General features: G+C 45.3%; 1 protein-coding gene across 1 annotated transcript in view; it reads left to right on the forward strand.

Moving 5' to 3' along the window:
* Nucleotides 1-16335, forward strand: part of VAMP8 (vesicle associated membrane protein 8) — a 45707-nt gene extending 29372 nt beyond the window's left edge. Inside the window, exons 2-3 of the mRNA XM_066593113.1 lie at nt 591-755; nt 11887-16335. Coding sequence (XP_066449210.1) covers nt 591-755; nt 11887-12030 — 309 coding nt within the window. The 3' untranslated portion in view covers nt 12031-16335. The remainder of the gene's footprint in view (nt 1-590; nt 756-11886) is intronic.
* Nucleotides 16336-22549: the final 6214 nt, after the last annotated feature.

A 22549-nucleotide genomic window follows, 5' to 3' on the forward strand; every position in this document is an offset into this window, starting at 1 on the left:
TGGACCCGATGACCCTGGAGGTCTCTTCAAACTCTACCGCTCTATGGGAGTTACAGAAACAAGGTAGTGCAGGGTGCTCTGCTATTTCTGCCTTCCCAATCGTTACATTCAGGGTATATAGGGGGCCCTACTTCAGGATAGAGGTTGGACCCACATCCATCAGACTGTAATGGTAGATCATATGGATATGACCTTAATTTCTGGGGGCCTTCATAACTCTTCATTGCATAATAAAGGTAGATTTCTATGCCGTACATCTAGGAATGCTGGATAATAACCCCTGAGGGATTTGTAATGACAACTGTATGATGCATCACCATATTCTTGGAAGCTTGATCATGGGTTCAGCCATACAGTGCGGAGGCTAAAATCTCACCTGGGCCCTGGCTTCTTGAGGAGCCCAAAGTCCCCTGTGACACATAAGACACCAGTATTATATATGACACGTGGCACAGTATGTGGAGAACCAATTACTGATTTTACATTGACGCCCAAGAGCTTCAAAGTCTAGACCTAACGAAGATATTGTCTCACCACAGGTTGCTGCTTCATTCCGTTTGTGAATATTCCCTTTATTTCTGTATTCTCAGGAGACAGGAGGGCCTTCGGGCCAAGTTGCCCCAGATCGCGTGAGGGATCTGCAGAGTGAGGTGGAAGGTGTGAAGAACATCATGTCTCAAAATGTAGAGCGAATCCTAGCTCGAGGGGAGAACCTGGACCACTTGAGAAATAAGACCGAGGACCTGGAGGCCAGCGTGAGTATATCTGTCCTAAGATGTAACGGACACCTGAACTGGGATGCAGTGTTGCTTGCATGCCCCCCCCCCCCTATAGCCTTGGGCTTCATGAATACTTTTTCCTACTTGCTGAATTCGCATGGCTCCAGTATGAGTAATTCATCACCATCTTCAAGCATTCAGGAATTTACTTATTGACTGATAAGGGCCAATGGGGGCTGTAAAGAAATTAATAAATGTCGCTAATCAAAAAGGAGTTAATATATTTTGCTTAGTAATCTATTTGAATCAATAAGGTTGAATACTGCAAATATTCTATTCTGCTCTGAAGGACTCATGACTATTGAGTAATAGGCCAAACGTCTGATCTAAGTGGAATCAGGAAGTTAAGAGCAGATGTTCATAAATGTAGTGAGACATAGCCTAACCGCAAAGAAGTTGTCAGCTATTTCTCTATATTTACTAATGTACTAGTCTAAAAGTCATGTGAAATCAGCTATTTCTTGAATGTCATATATCAAGCCTAAATGTCAAAGTTTATTGAATGATTATGTCATTGTAAGATATAGAAGTCATGTGTTTTTATCAGATGAATGTATGTATCATGAGGTTACTCCTTGTATTACCAGAGGTCGCATCCCTGCGTGGGCGATCTTCTATATAAACTGAGACTATGCCAATAAAGACTTAGAGTTCATTACTTCATCATATACCGTGTGTATGGTCAGTACTTAGACTCTCAAAAGGAGCGCTCCTCCTGCTTAGGTCAATTCGGAACCGACAACATAACTGACCAGTCTGTTTGAACAAATTAACCCTCGACAGTTCTTGGCGTCCAACTAGGGGGCGGGGCTTACCTTTACGGGACATCGCAACCAGTAGACTGAAACAAACTCCTGGCCCGTTGACGTGGATACTGGATTCGGAGACCCCAGACTAAAACACCGGTGTAACAGGTAAGAGCTTATCTTACTATTATACAGTCTGGATTCTTTTGATCTGTGTGTCTCTAACGGACTAGAGGTATGTTGTTGCCTGTTTCCTATATTTTCTGCCCCGTCCATATTTTAGAGTGAATAAGTTCATTTAACTGTCCTAGACGGAAGAACTCACTCATTGGGACTTAAAGAGTCATGTTGTCTGTATTGGAGATTGAAATAATTGTTATTGTTATAGTCTCATTTCTGGCAGTCATATTGTTACTCTGGATCTGTTATAATATTACTAAAAGTTCCCTAAGAGGCGAAGTCTGGTCTCCCCTGAATCCTAGTGTTTGAAGTTGACCACGTTTTAGTTCTGTAAATCTATTCCGGGACAGGGAACTGTGTGTTCCCAGATAGTCTTAGTGATTATCTTAGTTTACTGTGTGAAATATACGTCCTGTATACTTAGTGAAGAATAGTCGGAAGTGGTCAAGATGGGGTCTGAACAATCTAAGATATATCAGACTCCTATTGAAATAATTAAAGATAGAGAAGGGGAGGACATTTGCAGACAAGCCTATAAAGTTTACAAACGTATAGGCCTTAAGAAGGCGGGAACATTCAATTATGAATTTTGGTCACAATATGAGGATAAGCATAGAAAGGAAATAAGAAAAAAGGGTTTGGAAAAAGGCATGAAGGCTATTCTGGACTGCTCTAAAACAGCAGAAGACGAACACTGGGACTCCGAGTCCCGAGGCGAGGGCATTTTAGTTTATTGTCCTATGCCCCGGCCACCAATAGACGTTCCCATGGAAACCCCTACGGTTCCATTAGTCTCTCCTGTCGTCCCGGCCGTTCCACCAATGTCTCCTAATAATCCCTTTAATTCTCTGTATCCCAATTTGCCACCCTTGCCTCCTACGTATCCACAGGCTACTGCCCAGATGGATACACCTCCCTACAGCCCTCAATCAGGATCCCCGGGCCCTGAAGTAAATAGAGGTCCGGCTTGGGACTGTCCACGTTGTGGTCAACAGAATGCCTGTTTTAAAGAACTCTGTACAGTATGTGGGACTCCACGTCGCAGGGATCAGTGTAGACAACCGATTCCCTTGTTCCCAGTTACAACCTCCACTACCCATTATAGAGAACCAAACAGACCGAGTCCACCATTGGGCACGGTCAGACAAGAGGACACTGACAGACCATCGTCTTCTAATGACAGACCTACGGACGCACATAGACCAACTCCCGGGTCTACAGTCACTACATGGCGACCCTGGAGCGCCACAGACCAGATGGCACTGTGTCAGCAACTGCCCGATCCCCAGACAGAGTCAGCAGCTTTCCATAGAAAGTTGGAAGTCATACAGAAAAACTATTCTGCCACTTGGACAGATATGGAATGTCTTATGAATGTAAAATGTCCTCTGGGCCTTTACAATAGTATTGCTCAATTTTGTGGTCTTGAAGATCGCCCAGATGACCCCCAGACATTACCTAGTGGTACTCAATATGTTGACAAGGTTAAAACCTGGTTTAAGGACAAAGCCCAAGAGAGACGTACAGCCCTAACCCAGTGTAGACAGAACAAGGGCGAGTCTATTGAATGTTACTTTGGCCGTTTAGAGGAAGTTGGCAGAGATCTGGGTTTATATGACTGTCCAAAAGCAATACGTAATGCTGCTTTTTGTGAAGCCTTTATGCAAGGAATAGATAAGCGCCTGTCTGAACGCGTTAAAGCATGTACCCCCGATTGGCGACAGGCCAGACCGCGTGATCTATATAAGAAAGCTGTAGGATTTGTCATGGACACAGAAGACCACGCAAAGTGTGTTATGATTAAACATTACACCATGGAGGGGGACACAGTCCGACTTAACGACCCCAGGCGGGAGACCCGTAAGTGTTATAACTGCGGGAAGACTGGACACTTGGCCCGTAATTGTAGAGCCCCTAAACGCCCTAGACAGAACATGTCAGACGAAAGGGGGCAACAGGGAAGTACGGCCAATACCACATCATCCCGCCCACAGGGAAACAACGGGTATACCAATTACCAATGAAGGTCTGGCACTCCTTCCCCCGTGTCCCTTATAGTTACTGACGCACGTGGGCCACAAATTTTTCAGCCTCTAAAAATCCAGGGGAAGGAGGTGCCCTTTTTAATTGACACAGGGGCTACTAAATCATGTGTCAGTACCTCACAAGTCAATGACCTTAGTATTCCCCTCTCAGACTCCATAGCCATAGCCGTTGGAGTGTCCGGGGAACCAACACCCATGCGTGAGACCGAGCCCATAGAAGTCTCCTTTCAAGGGTCACGAGTCCTCACTCGCTTCCTGGTGTCACCCGCTGGGGATTGCATCATGGGAACCGATGTGATGGGACCCCTGGGGTGCTGTATTCAGCTCCATCCTTCCGGTGAGGCTCATGTCAGTACCTCTGCGGCCGACCACCAAGTATTCTGTCTCATGGCAGCAGACTTGGTCACTCCGCCTCCTTCTTGTACTGTATATGTGTTGACCCCAGAAGATACACAGGTTCTCTCAGCAGTGCCAGAGACCCTTTGGGCAAAAGGGAAGACAGACTTGGGCCATCTCCACGTACCCCCAGTCATGGTATATCTCAAAGATGGGGAAAAAGCCCCCATGATCCGCCAATATCCCCTAGCCATGGCACAGGAAGACGCAATAGCCTCCACTATTACAGAGTTATGTGCCTTGAATGCTTTAAAACCTTGCGTCTCACCCGCTAACACGCCACTCTTCCCAGTTAAAAAGAAAGGGAAGAAAGGCGAACCTGATACCTACCGGATGGTTCACGATCTAAGAGAAATCAATAAGGTGACCATCCTAGAAACACCTTTAGTCCCCAACCCTTACACTCTGTTGTCCACCATACCATCCGGAACCTGTTGGTACACTCTGATCGATCTCGCCAATGCATTTATGTCCGTCCCGATCCACCCCGATTGCCAGTACCTGTTCGCCTTCACGTTCCGAGGAAAACAGTACTGCTGGACTGTCCTACCACAAGGGGCACAAAACAGCCCAAATCAATTCACCCGATGTATGAGGCTTGTACTTGATGCATGGACGGTCCCACCAGGTGTGGCCCTGCTTCAGTATGTTGATGATCTCCTACTGTGTGCACCGGACAGACCTACCTGCGTTGCGGCCTCACTCAGCCTCCTTTGTTTTCTTGCAGACAGTGGGTGTAAAGCCAGTAAAGACAAATTACAGTTTTGCAAATCTCATGTTGTGTTTCTTGGTCACTGCCTAGGTCCTGGTACAAAACACCTCACGCCAGAACGTACCAAGGTGGTGGAGGACATGCCACTCCCTACCTCCCATGCTCAGTTGCGGACATTTCTGGGGTTAGTTTCATATTGTCGGCCGTGGATTCGCTCTGCCTCCATGACCATGCAGCCTCTGTACGACTGCCTGAGTTCTAAGCCATTTGCTTTGTCTCCGGAAGCCGAGTCAGCTTTTCATCAGCTGAAAATACAGATTACCAGTGCTCCAGCACTGGGTCTGCCAGACTATGATAAGCCCTTCCAGATGTTCGTGACTGAGATGGCGGGACATGCTACTGCCGTCCTCACACAAGAGCATGGTGACAAAAAGCGCCCTGTAGCATACTACAGTGCACATCTTGATGCAGTAGCCAGGGGTTCACCCTCCTGTGTAAGAGCAGTTCTGGCTGTACAAGCACTACTTGAGAAAGCTTCTGAGGTGGTCCTAGACTACCCTCTTGTGGTCCTCACGCCCCATGACGTACATGGAATTCTGACACAGGTGAGCCGTAAACATCTGTCTCTTGCTAGACAGGTTAAAATGGAACTTGCAGTACACTCTTCATCCAATGTCTCATTTCAACGTTGCACAACTTTGAATCCGGCCACCTTACTGCCATTAGGTGACACTGATTCAAAAGGGGGAGTAAGCACAGGGGATCAACTTTTTGTCAATTCCCTAGGCGAAGAGGAAGCTTTTGACACCGAGCACCAGCATGACTGTGCTGCTCTGATGGAGCAGGAGACAGCTGGATTTGCTCATGTCACAGATAAGCCTCTCCTGAACCCCCACCTTGAAATGTTTGTGGATGGATCACGATACCAGAATGAGATGGGCAGATTTGTGACAGGGTTTGCTGTAGTATCAATGAATGAAGTACTGATAGGCCGCGCCTTGCCCCCACATATGTCAGCACAGGAAGCGGAGCTGTGCGCTCTGACCGAGGCCTGCAAGTTAGCCCGGGGAGTCACTGCTAATATCTACACGGACTCCAGGTACGCGTTTGGCGTTGCGCATGACTATGGGCCGATTTGGCGCGCGCGGAGCTTCCTAACAGCTCAAGGCAGACCGATAAAGAATGGTGAGGCAGTAAGTAATTTAATGTCAGCTATCATGCTCCCGAAGCAGGTAGCCATAATAAAGGTAAAGGCACACACCCGAGGGGACTCCTTGGAAAGCAGAGGCAACGAGAAGGCAGACGGAGCAGCAAAGGCTGCAGCCCTGCTGGACTGGAGGGCACCCGTGTGCAGAGTTCAGACCAGGTCCTGCCCAGCGGAGGATCCTGATCCCCCTGCCAAGGACCAGACCCTCTCTGTCCCACCACAGAAGGAGGTGGACCTACTCCCCTCAGGGCAAGAGCAGGAGCGCTGGGCAAGTGCAGGGGCAGTAAAAGGAAATGAAGGTTGGATGATGGGTTTCCGTATGTGTTTACCTGCGGCTGCCTATCCTAGTATGGCCCTTTTGGCTCATGGAAAGGTGCACGCTTCTCGTAATGCCATGGTAGCCCTGGTGGAGAAAATGTGGTACGCTCCGGGATTTGACAGGATGGCAAAGGCATACGTCAAGGCTTGTGAAATCTGTGCACTACACAACCCCGGTCAAGTAGTAAAGACCCCTCGGAAGTGCACTCCGCGACCTTTGTACCCCTTCCAGAGACTACAGATAGATTACATCCAGCTGCCCAGATCAGGAAGGTATGAGTATGTCTTAGTATGCGTTGACCTCTTTTCCGCGTGGCCCGAGGCCTACCCGGTCACGAAGGCCACTGCCCAGGCCACTGCAAAGAAACTTGTGTCAGAGTTAGTGTGCAGATTTGGGGTACCAGAGACCATTGAGAGCGACCGTGGTACTCACTTCACTGGTGAGGTAATGAAGGAAGTCATGTCCGCCTTAGGAGTAGAACAGGCCTTTCACACCCCCTATCATCCGCAGAGCTCCGGAAAAGTAGAAAGACTCAATGGCACCCTCAAACTTAAGATACAGAAAGCCATGGTTGAAACAGGAAAACCTTGGCCCGAGTGCCTACCTTTGGCACTCTACTCAGTACGAACCACGCCAAATAGGAAAACAGGACTGTCTCCTTATGAGATTCTCTTTGGCTCCGTGCCCAGGTTAGGACTGTATCACCCCCAAGCTCTATCCCTGGGTCATGATAAAGTTACTTCCTTTGTGCAGGATTTATGCCAAAAGCTAAAAATAACACACGACCTAGTCTTCTCTTCTATTCCAGACCCTGATAGTTTGGAAGGATCCCACTCTCTGAATCCCGGAGATTGGGTGGTGGTAAAGAGACACGTCAGAAAGACTTTGGAACCTCGCTTTGACGGACCATACCAAGTGCTGTTAACCACTCCCACCTCGGTCAAGCTAGAAGGCAAACCCACTTGGATCCATGCCTCACACTGCAAGAAAGTTCCAACGCCTCAGCACCACGAGGGGGGTGGAGAGTAAGCCCAACCCAGGGTGGGGGAGGAGGATGGCAACCTGGACACCAGCATTGATAGTCTGGATAGGTGTATTATTTACCCTTTGTTTTCTTGGACTACTCTCTTTTCGGGACAATTCTTCATCAACTGTCAATGTAAGAAGAAGATGGACTGTTTGGGCGGAAGGACACCCCAACATGTGGGAATACTTTGCAAAGGACGTACTGAATATTTCCCACATGTGCATGCCCAACCTGCGGAGTGGGGAAGATATTTTACGGACTTGCTTACTGTCTATCCCCACTCCAATAAAGACACTTCGTGATATATATTCAATAGTGCATAATGATAGTGATGTAGAGGAGAGCAATGTTATTCAGGAAAATACCTTTCTTAATGTATATGAATATTGTCCCCACTGTGATGCGGTCGAACATACACTTTGGTCTAATATGACTCGTTTCCGGGTCAGGAATGTCGCTCCGGCTGAGGTATGCTATAACTTCACGTGTAATAAAGAACATATGGGAGGCTGTGCGCAGAGAACCAGGGTGACTAGTGATTCCCAGAGACTATGTAATCGCACAGTCCAGCAATGTAGAAAGGTACACACTCCTATGCTTTGTAACCACACAGTCCGAAGCCCCAGCCATTTTAGGCACGTCAAATTACCATTAGGCTGGGTCCTGTCCTGCGGTAACCTGACTTACACATATATCCCAGCTAACCTGACCGGAGGTCCCTGCTCCTTAGCTAGATTAAGTATACTAATGTACCAAAAACCTAGCATCCCACAACTCACCAACAGACAAAAGAGGGAGGTAGAAGGACTGGATAGCAACTGTGAAGGACCACCCACTCTACTTAGCTACTCAGAACATACGGCACTGGCAGTCAGTATTGTGGGTGTTCCCGGGTTGGCACAATATAACACAAGAGTAATCAATGGATTAGCATGCGATATGGTAAAGGGCCTGAATGCGACATCACAGGCCTTGGACCTCCTCCTACTAGACATACAAGGAGTCAGGAAAGCAGCTTTACAAAATAGAGCCGCCATAGATTACCTGTTGCTCGCAGTAAACCACGGATGTGAGGAATTTGAGGGGATGTGTTGTTTCAACCTCTCTGATCACTCAGAATCCATTCACCAAAAGATCAATACCTTGGGAAAAATAGCTACTAGCATAAAACAGGATAAAGACCAGGGATGGTTTAATTTTCTTAACCCTGCAAATTGGTTTTCTGGTCTGGGAGGATGGTTCATGGGAATCCTACAAAGTATATTACAGATAATTGTCATGCTGTTGTGTATATATATAATAATCAAAGTCATAATCTCTTGTGTGAGCAAATGTACGGCAAAAGCCTTTACAGCCCCTGTGTAGGCCGACCCCTGCTGGATGAAGGCAGAACATACGGCGGTTCCTTCCAGTCTTGTCACTAGGTAGTGTAGGGTCAGGGTAACGCGACCTGGACGTGTTCACCACTAGGACTATCTCCAGGAGGGACATTGGTGTGGGTGAAGATTAGGGAATCCCCTGCCGTGCGTACCTATGCACGCTACTAGTATTGTAACATCATACTAGAGACACCTTATATGGGCTAGTCGACCAATAAGACCTACCTCGACTATGACTTTTCAAAATAGAACTGGACCCTGTGTGTGACTTCCTGATGTCCAAAATGGGGGAATGATAAGGGCCAATGGGGGCTGTAAAGAAATTAATAAATGTCGCTAATCAAAAAGGAGTTAATATATTTTGCTTAGTAATCTATTTGAATCAATAAGGTTGAATACTGCAAATATTCTATTCTGCTCTGAAGGACTCATGACTATTGAGTAATAGGCCAAACGTCTGATCTAAGTGGAATCAGGAAGTTAAGAGCAGATGTTCATAAATGTAGTGAGACATAGCCTAACCGCAAAGAAGTTGTCAGCTATTTCTCTATATTTACTAATGTACTAGTCTAAAAGTCATGTGAAATCAGCTATTTCTTGAATGTCATATATCAAGCCTAAATGTCAAAGTTTATTGAATGATTATGTCATTGTAAGATATAGAAGTCATGTGTTTTTATCAGATGAATGTATGTATCATGAGGTTACTCCTTGTATTACCAGAGGTCGCATCCCTGCGTGGGCGATCTTCTATATAAACTGAGACTATGCCAATAAAGACTTAGAGTTCATTACTTCATCATATACCGTGTGTATGGTCAGTACTTAGACTCTCAAAAGGAGCGCTCCTCCTGCTTAGGTCAATTCGGAACCGACAACATAACTGACCAGTCTGTTTGAACAAATTAACCCTCGACATTGACTAAGAACCTGAAGACAAGCAACATTCCACAGTACAATACATGACTACGGGTGCTCTTACAGTGTATCCGTTCAGTAAATGGAGGTGGAACGCGTTGGAGAGCTCTTCCAGCCATCAGCCTCCATTCGCTGAACAGGCTGTTGTTCACAGTTGGGAGACTGCCTGTTTACACATAGTAAGAAGTTGCTCACTAATCACTTTGTTTCTGAGCTGTAACAATCTGACTACCGTCTAATGAGCAATGTATCGCTCCATACCCTGTCAGTCTCCCCATGTAAAAGTGGAACCCATCTGTCAGAATCGCTCAATTGAGCGAATTATACAGCTTTAAAAAAAAAAAGTGCCCTAAAAATCTGCACATCGACGGTGTTGTAGTTTCCATCACATTTCATAGCACTGCATGCAGCACTATTTTTTTTCCCCCCTCTTTCTTTCAGGAAAGAGACATCTTAGCAGAACCCAATAGAAACCCCCATTGTAAGTCTGTTGGGCGCCGTTCATGCCTGTCATGTGACAGAAGCAGCACTGCATCATGGTTTGTTAGAAACTGAAACCATGGTGTAGATGTAAACGGAGCTTTACTCGCCAGTTCAACTTCTGGGTGGGGGCCGTATTGTAAAATACATCAGTTATGTCATTTATAAAAATGGTCAAGGCCTTTATTGCAGTAGTGGGAATTGGTCCTAATTCCACCTTTTGTGGTACTGGTGCAGGATTAGTAAGAGGTAGACTAAATTAGGCAGATCACTAGTGGCGGTATCCACCAGCTGGTAGGCTTATTAAAGGGGTATTGCCATGTTGTAAAGTGGTCTATCCTCTTGATACGTCATCACTTTATGGTTAGTGGGGGTCTTGCCTCTGGAATCCCTGCTGATTCTGAGAATGAATGGGTCGCAGGGTGCTTCGTCCACCCACTTGTACAGGTTTCATGTGAAAGCAGTCTCGTATCACTTCGGAGATGAAGGGAATCCCGCTGTGGCTGTCAGTCACAGCAGAGGATTGCGGAGTTCTACCATTGTCTTCAATGGGCCAGTGCTGCTGCTGCCGCCGGCCACATTGAGAACAATGGGCGAGATCGCCGAAAAATAGGACATGCTGCGAAGTGTTTCCTGCATAGCAACTTGGTGCCATGCAGGAGAACCTCGCAAATGTGAATGAACCCATTCAGAGGAATGGAATTAATATTTGTGCGTCTCGCAATCTCTCAAAATTTTCTCACCAGTGTGAACCTAGCCTAAGGGTTTTGTTTGTTTTTTTTCATCAATAGTTGGCCTGTGTAAATCGTCAAATAAGCAATTTCCAGTGAAAGTCGTCCCATGTGAAAGCGGAACCCGAGAGAGTACGGAGCGAGAAATCCTTCAATAGTCGCTTTGTTTCAGCTCACTGATTTGATGGCTCCTGTGTGAAAGCACAGGAGTGATAGTTGTTGGGACGACTATGTAAGAGTACCCTAAAATATCAGAGTACGGCCCTGTTCAGACCTCGTTGTGGCCCTCGTCCCAGGAGTCCTGTCGGGGGGTTCCATTTAACCCTTTCCAATCCACTGTCTGACGTCTAAAGACATTCTGATTGAAGGCTGTACAGCTCCGATCTCGAAAGACGTCCAGCAGGGTATTCTTACTGTATATTACTGGCCGCTCTGTCGGGGGCTTATCCCGAATGTCCAATACCACAGTACTGGCTCTAGCCAGCAGGTGGCGCCATTGTATAATGGCAGAAAGAGAACCTCCCCCCCCCCCCCCCCCCCAGGAAACCCTGAATCCAAAATTGGATTGCAAAGGGTTAATCGATGGAAACTGGAGCAAAACCCCTCAACTATTAATGAAAACTGAAATGGAGACAGATATGTCTCCTTTTCAGCAGGTTTCCATTAATTTCTGGGAATTTTGTGCTGGAAAGAAGAGCATAGTCCACTGTGTTTATTCTTTCTGGCACAAAATACCGAAAATGTACAGAAACTTGTTAAAATGAAGACATTATGATTTTCGCTTCAGCAGTTTTCATTGACTGGTGAGAGGTCCCACTCAGAACCCATCAGGGGTGGTGCTTCCGGGTATTTAAATGGAACCCCTGGGCTTAATGGGTCACTTTGTATCATCTTCTTTCTCCGATTGTGATGTACCTTCTTGAGTATCTACTTCATTGCCTTCTAACCATATTCTTGTCTTCCTCAGTCTGAACACTTCAAGACCACCTCGCAGAAAGTTGCCAGAAAATACTGGTGGAAAAACGCAAAGATGATCGCTATAATTTGTGTAGTTGTGGGAATCATCGTCCTGCTCATCATCCTCTTGGCCACCGGTGTCATCCCCACATAGATTTCCTCTACTTCCAAGCTTCTGCCCTGAAGACTGGCGCTGATCTCGAATCAACCCCCAATACCTGGCACAGAAGCGATCCTGTGACTGTGATTATGATGACCCTCCAAGTGTCTGAGGGGATATAATTTGCCTCTATGTATGACTGGATCCTGTTTCTGATATCCAGCGTGTGTGTATATGTATGTGTGTACTTGGATATCTTCTTGTATAGCCAAATGGAAGTGCATCCATCTGTTTTGTGTCCATGTTCTGTAATTAGAGCAAATAGATAATCCGATCAAATACCTTTTGTCGTCTTCCAATGTGCCACGCTGTCTGGATTTTGGTTCAGCCCGAGCTTATTTACTGTGGAGGTAGCTTTCGGGTCCATAAAGTGAAACTCGAGGGACAAGTGACGTCATCGCTGTGTGATCTGCTCTTTGATAAATACTCCCTCTATTGGATATAGCAATATCCAGAGTATGGGATAAGTCATGGCAATGCTGCAAGAGGTCGAGAGAAGCTCTGAGGGCCCTTTTTAATATGACCCATGTAAATATGATCAGCCGGCGGACAAGCAAACGCTCGCTTGTCAGCTGATCATGTCTTTTATGCAAGCATAGAAATGCTTGCTTGGTCAACTGCACATTTTCCCATGTCAATGGTGAGATATGCAACTGACCATGCTGTTGCTTCATAACTAGGTTTTTTTCCATTTAAAGGGGTTGTACCGGATTAGAAAAACATGGCTGCCTTCAAGTTTAAAAAAACACAAAAAGCACTGCCATACCTGTTCACAGGTTGTAAGAGGTATTGCAGCTCTGCTCCATTCACTTCAATAGAGCTGAGCTGCGATACTGGATACAACCATGGTCAGATGTGGCGCTGTTTTTAGAGGAAAGCAACTATGTTTCTCTAATCCTATACACCCCTTTAAATATGTTTTAGGGCAGATTCACACGGGTGTGTTTGCATGCAGTATGTAGAGATTGGAACCCATGGATTAAAATGGGTTTCACATAAACCCGAGGTCCCCATAGAAGTTTAAGAGGGATGCGCAATTCAGTGGGGGAAAAAGCAACACATTTGGAACTCATTATGCGAAATACCCATTTAAATCGAGGCTGTGATATAGCTCCTCCCTCAAAAAATAAAGCTAAAAACATTTGAAGACCTAAAAACATCATGGCGACAAAAGGATTCAGTTTAAAGGGGTTTTCCAGGCAGTGCCGGCTGTCTGTGCCAGATACACCGGGGTGGGAGTGGAAGCGCTGCTCCAACCCCTGTAATTGCAGGCACAGCTCTCATTGATCAGGCCAACTGTAGTATAATGGGGATGAAGCTGTGCTTATGTATATACAGAATATATGTACTGCTGATATGAAGAGAATGTAATTTAGCAAAGTGTATTTTAATGGCAGATAAGAGAAATGACTCCTAAAATATTTTTTTCTGGCGACTCGGCCTGAGGATGCTGTAAATTTTCTGATTTATTCCAATTGGGTCGAGTGCTCTTGTATATTGGATTGTGAATTATAGAAGATGATTGTAATAAATAAAGACCTAGGTGCCTTTCTTAAAGGGTTTTCCAGGATTAGAAAAACATGGCTGGCTGTTCATAAACAACGGGTCAGGTTAGGGTATCGTTTCTCCTTAGGGAGACCACTTATAAGGCCATCCATGCTCCTCTGGGAAATATGCAAATGTGAAGATGGAACAATGCCTCTACAGCTCCACCTATTGGGAGCCAGCATTCCTGCAGAAACAACCCCACCCCTGTCCATGTATTGTGTATGGTATTGCAGCTCAGCTCCATTGAAGTGAATGCAGATAAGCTGTAGTGCCAACCACATTTCATGGTCAGGTGTGGCATTGTTTCTGGAAGAAAGCAGCCAGGTTTTGCTAATCCAGGACAACTCCCTGAAATAACATCCTTTCATACTGCTCTCCTTTGTTACATGATTGTACTTTTACTGTTGCCTTACTACAGCTCAGATCCATGATCTTGTACCTCCGTTAACCTGTCGTCTATAACAATGGCTGGGAAGCTGTTAGTGACCCTGCTGATATTTATATTGCACAATGACTGGATTTCAATAGACGGACATATACAGATTTATCTTCCATACATTAAAGGCTTCATATATGGTACTTCTATTCAGTGCCTGGTTCAACTTTATAATACATAAAACGGCCTGGATGGAATGAATTTGTAATATCTGCAAGAAGTTCATGAAGTTACCCCCCTCCATCCCAACCCCCTAATAAGCATCTAGGGGTTGCAGTGTGTGGAAAGCCCTGTCTGGTGGTAGCTTTTAGCGAATCGGCAGGATGATGTGGCCAGATCAGATCTCCTCTACAAGTAGACTACCAGACCATGTAACTCAACTGGTACCATGTGGACATTGCAGGAAGCAATAGTAGAAAGGCTGCAGGGAGTAGCACAGCGCAACGTTTTCATTGATTGTGCAAGAGTAGACCAACACTTGAAGGCCATATGTGACTCATGGTGTGGTCTACTGGGTGTAGTATAAGGTGCCAAGCCATTTATGTCCACAGGTTCTTGCGGTGGAAATCCAGTTCTTCATAGGCTTAAAAAAAAAAAAAAAAAAAAAGAGGACTATGGAACCTATTGGTATGGTGACACCCAGTTGTTAATGTATATTTCCAGGAGATAGAACGGAAGACCTCACAGCACTGACATCTAAGAAAAGGAGCTCCAGACTTATAGGGAATACGAGCAGTTGCTTAAACGGACACATCAAGAGTGTGGATAGGCCATCTTTAAGAGCCTGTTCACATGTTTGGGATTAAAGGGGTTGTCCACCTCTTAATTACTGATGACCTTTTAAGCAGTTGATCAGCAGGGGTCCACTGCTTGCAACCACAGACAATCAACTGTTAACTGGATTGGGAATAGTGCCTACAATACCAACCTGCAACACTGCCAAGTGTGTGCAGAAATCTGCTTCTCGTCAATGGCCCAGCGAACAACTGATCAAGAGGGTTCTGTAACTTAGGACCACAGCCAATCAACTATCGATGACCCCTCCTGATAATAGGTCATCAATCGGTAACAGGTGGACAAGCCCTTTAATGCTTATGCTGTACATTTTCCAAAGATTGGCAGTAGAAGCATGATACTTGCATTTCTGCTGCAGATGTAGTGCAGATCGACATTCGGATTAGCTCAATTGTCATTCAAAGGATTTTTTTTAATTTTTTTTTTATGTGCGGGAATCCATAAGAACAACAACATGTGATTCTCAGCAAAAGAAACCAAGGAATCTTGTAGATATGATACCTTTTAATGGCTAACAAAAATACATGACGTTAATGCGAGCTTTCGAACTTCTCCGGGTTCTTCCTCAGGCCAAGGACCCTAAGTAGGTTCGAAAGCTTGCTATAACATTATGTATTTTTGTTAGCTGTTAAAAGTATCATATCTACAAGATTACTTGGTTTTCCAGTAAGAGAAACCATCACATTTTGCTCTACTGGCTAACACGGTACTAAACGCTTTTCCCCTTTTCATAGGAACGAACATGCTTGCTCTTCTCACAATCTCTTTTTTCCTCCCGTGATGCAGGCAAAACTCTGTGCATTTCTAGTGCAATGTGTTAGTGGGGTACAAAATCCTGCATTCCCTTGCATTGAATGCGGAATGTCAGCGGATCAATGAAGATTTGGGTGCAATTTTGTTTAAAGGCAACCTGTCACCCCCTATAAATGCCACTAGGGTATGGTGTTTATAGGAGAGGTCCTGCTCAGTCCGGGGTCTAATTTTTACACTCACAAGGCACCCTGTTCCTTTGTGGTCAGCAGTTTGACTTTTTTTCATTTAGTCTGTGTGTGCCCACTCCCATAGAGAACAGTGGAATATATAAGCACGGACTCAGTGGGACCTGTCCTATAAGCACTATAACTTAGTGTATGGCACTTAGAGGGAACATGCCACCTTCTGTTATGTGATTTATGTAATGGGTGCATTTAAATGAGAAAAAGAAGTGGCCGTTCAATGTTCTGTGCACAATTAAACACCAATAAATGAATACACACACATGCTTGCAGCGCTCATACCAAACAGCAGAGGGCAGCTGAGTACTAGGAAAGCCCAGCTGCAGAGGAAGACAGCGGGTACTGTAGACTAACATGCTGTATACTGCACGCACCAGGGGCAAGAATAGATGTGGTGCTAGTGGATTTCAGCATCAATTCTGTAAATGTCTGCAAAGAAATGAATCAGAAGCTTTATATTCTACGACTACTAATATAATTTGACGGAAATTATTTATAAGACTCGGCATTAAAGAGTTAAATTGATTCTGGTTTCCTGTGATTTCATTTGTAGAGCCTTTTCTTTGTTTCCCATTCTTTACTTTTTGTCTCTTCTTCCAGCAGCTTTCTAGGCTATGACGGGACTTGTATAGCACCAACTTATTCCACAGTGCTTTTAAGTAATTTATTTATTACCCTCCCCCCCCCCCCCCCATGTGTGCTGTTGCAATGTACTGCCTTTAAAAGGCCTGACGCATGACTCTTCTTCAGGCAGGGCTCACACGAGCGTATCTGACAGCGTGCAGGCTCCGAGACATATGCGCCCGACACGCAGCCAGTTCACAATGACCTTGTATACTGGCTCAGTGCAGGGTAATGGGCACTGAGATCTTGACGTGTACATGCATGTAATATGCACCAAAATAGAACATGCTGTGACTTTTCTTGCATGTCGTGTGAGCAGCAACATGGCCGCCTATAGCAGCGTACTATATGTGGAATATGCTGTACCGATACACTCGTGTGATCCCTGCCCTAAGATATAGTCATTTTAAGGGTATGGTCACACGCTGTGGATATTTTGCCGCAGAAAATGTGTATTGAAGTTTGGTGCAGAAATGTTGCAGATTTGCCGCATATTTTACCCTTTGCAGTGTAAAATCCACAGTGGAAAAAAAAAACATGCGGATTTAAAATTTGCGCTTTGGTCAGTTTACGTGTGGATTTTGTCGGAAGCATGTAGCTCAGATTTTGAAAATCTCGCCCGTTTTATTTCTATAAATACATATTTTCTTAATCCAAAATCTGCCCCACGTGAACGACACTTAACCCTTTGTAATCCAATTTTGGATTCAAGGTTTCCTAGGGGGCTTTCTTTTTCTGCCATTATACAATGGCGCCATCTGCTGGCTAGAGCTAGTACTGCAGTATGGGACATGCTGAAGAGGCCCCTGACAACAGAGCGGGACAGAAATATACAGTAAGAATACCCTGCTGGACGTCTTCCGACATTGGAGCTGTACAGCCTTCAATCAGAATGTCTTCAGATGTCAGACAGGGGATTGGAAAGGGTTAAGGCTACTTTCAAACGTTTTTTTCGCTGGTAAAATATGGCACAGTGTTCATGTGGCCGCTTTCTGTTGTATGAGGTCATACACATAAGCTTTTTTTTCCGCATCGCAGTGTGGGAAAAAGTCGTGGTGGTATGTCCATGCTTTGGGCGTTCCCTCGCATCACCCATTGTTTTCAATGGGGCCGGCAAACCATCGCACAGTATGCGAGGTGCACGTGAGTGTGATGCGATGTTTACCATTGAAAACAATATGAAACACTCTGATCGCTACTTCCCCGAAGTGATGCAAGGCGTTTTTAACAAACTCCTCACATTTGCAGGAACTTGGCATGTTGGTGAGTGTGTGATATCAGGCTGCCGTTGGTGAGTGTGTGATATTAGGCTGCGTTTCACGGCCCGACATTACACTCGCCCGTGTAAAATTAGCCTCGGGTGACATTTGTATCGTCTTTATTGTACGGAGAACTTAGTTGCTTAGTTTTCCAGTCTCTTCATTTCCTTTAGAAACTACTATGGGAAAAGGTTAAAAAAAAAAAAAAAAAAAACTGTACAAAAAGCACACTTCATTTTCAAAAAAGAAACAAAATTCTACTAAAGCTGCACCAAAACCTCAAGAAAACGACACAATAACCCCCATTGTTTGCGGGGATTTCCATATCTGTTGCCTTATGGCTGGGCCCGGCGGTCAGTGTTCTTTTTAATAAATGAGCGGGAGGAGGGAATTAAAGGGAAGTTGATGACATTTTTCGACAATACAAATCTAGGAGGGGAGAGAGGGGAGTCAAAAAGATCGAGACGAGCTGCAACGTTTTTTCCTCCATTGATTTTAAACTGAAAGCTTTGCTTCTGTTCCGTTTTTTGTTTTTAGCCGAAGCAATAACGCAGTCTGCCGCGCGATTTGGTTACATTTCCATTTTGGGAACCGCAAAACAGAAAGAGCACGTTTCCATTTTCACGTCCATTGAAATGTATTGAAGCAGAAGGTCTTCAGTTTCAATCCGCTTCAGTATTTTCCATCTCCGTTCCATATTTTAAACCGGATCAAAAGCTCTGACTGTTTCGGAAACAGAATACAGATGAACCTTTTTTTTTAATTGCTTTTGTACTCAACGACAGCTGGATGGAAGTGGAAGATGGAGATGCTGCTGTCTCTTCAAGGAATGTAGGCTCAGTGGTTAGCACTGGGGGGGTCCTGGGTTCAAACCTCAGCAAGGGCAACATTAATTTTGGAAAAATTCTGTACAGCCATTATCCTTGGTCAGATGTGAACCTACAACGTCAGTGCTGCAAGGCAGTTGTACTAACGACTGAGCCACCATGCTTGAGAAAAGCCATAATGAGAACATACAACCTCCGTGCAGATGTTGTCCATAGTCTGACCTGAACCTCGACCTCCAGAGTTATAAGGCAACAGTGCTAGCCACTGAGCTATCAAGCGTCTTTCTTCTTCACCGTCCTATTTCTTCCTTCTCTAGAGGAGGATACCTTATTCTCCTCCTTCCACTTTCTTCTCTTTCTCACTGTTGCCATGTTGAAATTTGACCAAAGACAACATATGGATGGTGTTTCTTGTTCTCTTCCTTTCTCAGAGAAGAGAGAAGTAAGTGCCAACATGGTGGCTCAGTCATTAGCACTGTTGCTTTGCAGTGTTGGAGTTTTATGATGTCTGTATTGGCTTTTTATGTTCTTTGTGTTTCTTTTTATTTCTATGGCAATGAAAGAACAAGCATGGTGGCTTAGTTAGCACTGCTACCTTGTAGTGCTGGCATTGTAGGTTCAAGGCGATCCTTCAGGATACATCAGTATACAGACCCAGCCTAGCTATCATGTCTGTGTTACAAAAGCAAAATGTGCCTCTTGCATGGACAATCCCTATGCGAGTATTCATACAGCTGCATTTCTGGTCCAGAACCTCTCCATAAGCCTATGTGAAAAGAGTCTAAGACCGTAGCTTCTGCACTCGAGCGTAAGAGCAAATATTGAACATGTGTGGCGACGCCATCCTGCGGGGCCTTTGGTACTTTCTGGGCTTGTGAGAGAGGAGCTGAGGTTGGAGACGTCTTCTGATGACGAGGATGCTGTTCTGCCTTAGTAGCTGACGCGCACATGTATGTAGTCATGGGAGATCTTGGACAATGTTTCGAAAAAGCGGAGGAGTTTCCGGGTTCATTCTTTGGGGTCCCAGACTGCCGGCCTCTGATCTACGAAATTTATGAGCAATTCCATCTCCACTCCATTGAGCACGCTTCCGAAAGGAGATTCTCCTAAACACTCTCCAAAACGACTGCCATGTCTTTCCTGAAATTAGCTGCAAACTTATAGCACCCTCCCCGAAGGCTGTGGAAATACACCGCTTTCATGTTCGTGCGCATTTACGCGCCCCCATAGACTCCTATGGGGCCTTTAGTGCGCAAATCTACACAGAAATAGGGCAAATAAGGCATGTCATGAATTTTTTCGTCTAATGTAAATGCACATTGAAAAATGACCAATGTGAGTTAACCCATTGAAATCAATGGATTCTATTGGATTTCCATGCGCAAAAATGGACGCAACATCTCCCATGTGCAGGAGCCCGTAGGGACCTTTTACGTACAGGGAATATTTCCACAATAACCAGCAGAATTTGCCACGTGGAAGATTCCGCAGCAAAATCCCCACTATGCAGAATTTGATGTGGAATTGCCAGGAGAATGATGCCATTTTCAATTTTGCTCTAAAATTCGCAGTTTTGGGGCAGAATTTGATGCACAGCCACAGATTCTGCTGGCGTGTTGCGGAAATGAACCGCCCCTATGAAAGGCCCCTTTATAGTGTTTTCCCACTGAAGACATTGATCCACAGGACGGGTGTTAAATGCTTGATTGCTGCAACCCCCCCAAAGATCACAGGAACGGCACCCCCCGAATAAATGCAGCAGAGGAGGGACTTAGCTGAGCGCATCGATCTCCCTCCATCCCATAGAATGAAGTGAATGGATCGCTGGTCGCTCATGTACACTCCTTTCATGTGCGGCATTCAGGGTGACCACTTATTGTGATCGCTGAGGGTCCAAGCGATGGGATGTTTAACCCTTTGCAATCCAATTTTGGTTTCAGGGTTTCCTAGGGAGCTTTCTCTTTCTGCCATTATACAATGGCGCCATCTGCTAGCTAGAGCCAGTACTGCGGAATGGGATATGCTGGAGAGGCCCCCTGTCAATAGAGTGGCCAGTAATATACAGTAAGAATACCCTGCCGGACGTCTTCCAACATCGGAGCTATACAGCTTTCAATCAGAATGTCTTTAGACGTCAGACAGTGGATTGGAAAGGGTTAATGCCTATTCTGTGAATAGATGGTTAAAGGGGTTGTCCCGCGCCGAAACGGGGTTTTTTTTTTTTTCAATAGCCCCCCCCCGTTCGGCGCGAGACAAACCCGATGCAGGGGTAAAAAAAGAAAATGGGATAGTGCTTACCTGAATCCCCGCGCTCCGGTGACTTCTTACTTACCTGGTGAAGATGGCCGCCGGGATCTTCTCCCTCGGTGGACCGCAGGTCTTCTGTGTGGTCCATTGCCGATTCCAGCCTCCTGATTGGCTGGAATCGGCACGTGACGGGGCGGAGCTACAAGGAGCCTCTCTCCGGCACGAGCGGGCCCATTCAGAAAAGAAGAAGACAGGACTGCGCAAGCGCGTCTAATCCGGCGATTAGACGCTGAAAATTAGATGGCACCATGGAGACGAGGACGCTAGCAACGGAACAGGTAAGTGAATAACTTCTGATAACTTCTGTATGGCTCATAATTAATGCACAATGTACATTACAAAGTGCATTAATATGGCCATACAGAAGTGTATAACCCCACTTGCTTTCGCGGGACAACCCCTTTAACTGTCATTTAAGCTCCCACAATGCACTGCTTCATGGTAACATCATAACAGCAGAATTCCAAATTTAGTTTTCAATGTGAATGGAGAAGAAAATATGAAGTCATTAATAATCAAGTCTGTTGTAAAAAAGCGGAATTCGCCTCCATGCCAATCCTTCTATGCACACATGATCCTCCTATGGGGATTCCATTGCAGCTGTAAGTGGGAGTGAATTCTTAGCAGAAATGCTGACATTTCATCAGGAAGGCTTTCATCTGGGTTGGTATTTCCAGGCAGGACAACATGACATATCTGTTTAGTGTCAGAGTTGGCATTTGTATCTTCAGACTCTCCACTGTGGGTCAGCTGACCCTCCAAATAGTCCAGTCCTGCTACCACCAATGTACTTACAATGGTACATTGAATGGGTTGTCTGCTTGTTAGTAGGCCATGTCTGAGTGCTGGGATCACAGGGATCATCTATAATCTGTGGCGTAATGGGAGTGGAAGTATTAAAAGTCTCCTACAGCACCATCCTATGGAAAATGAAGCCCTATATAGTTCACATTGAAATGAATGAGCACGTAGGAGCCTGTACGGTCAGGGCGACCAAGGACTGAGGTATCGATCCGCTTATGTGTAAGTTAATACCCATAACTGTGTGCAGTATATTAATGACTATACATAGTTGGGATGGTTTGCAAACAGTGTTCCGGTCAGGCATGGCTAACAGCATGCAGTGTGTTCTTGGGAAAAGACAGGTCTGAGGACTGCTGCGGAAAAACAGGGAGTAGTTGGGGACTAGTATATCAAGTCAAGCATGGTGGACGTTTCCTGAAGAATGCCAGCTGTATCAACTGGAAGAGTGGTGAGCCTGTGGAGAAGAGCAGCTGAGAGAGTACATTGAGGTTCACCCAGAGTCAGTAAGTCTATTGTTTTCATCAATCAAGCAATGCCAATCAGGTTTCTCAGTAAAGAACTGTTGGTTGAGGTATACGTGGCAGTATATTCAGTGCTGTGCCACCCCAGCATTCTCCAAGATTCACCCACTCCAACCAGTATTACTTGGTGAGAGTTTTACCACCTGAGAATAAGCTGAACCACCAGAGTACCGCAGTGACATGACTAATGTAATGCATGGATGTGTTGGTTCTGCCAGAGTTACAGATACTCTTTGTAGCCTTTTGCTGCTCTAGCTAATTTATGAAAATCCGAAATACAAGACGCCCTTTATTAATTCAGAGTTTTCCAAGCCAAACCACTCCCTTATTGACTTTATATATGGAAATACCTATTTGTCATGTAAGAAATTTAAGAAGAAAATGAAATGTCACACAA

Source organism: Eleutherodactylus coqui, chromosome 2 (assembly GCF_035609145.1).
Source record: "Eleutherodactylus coqui strain aEleCoq1 chromosome 2, aEleCoq1.hap1, whole genome shotgun sequence".
NCBI lineage: Eukaryota > Metazoa > Chordata > Amphibia > Anura > Eleutherodactylidae > Eleutherodactylus > Eleutherodactylus coqui.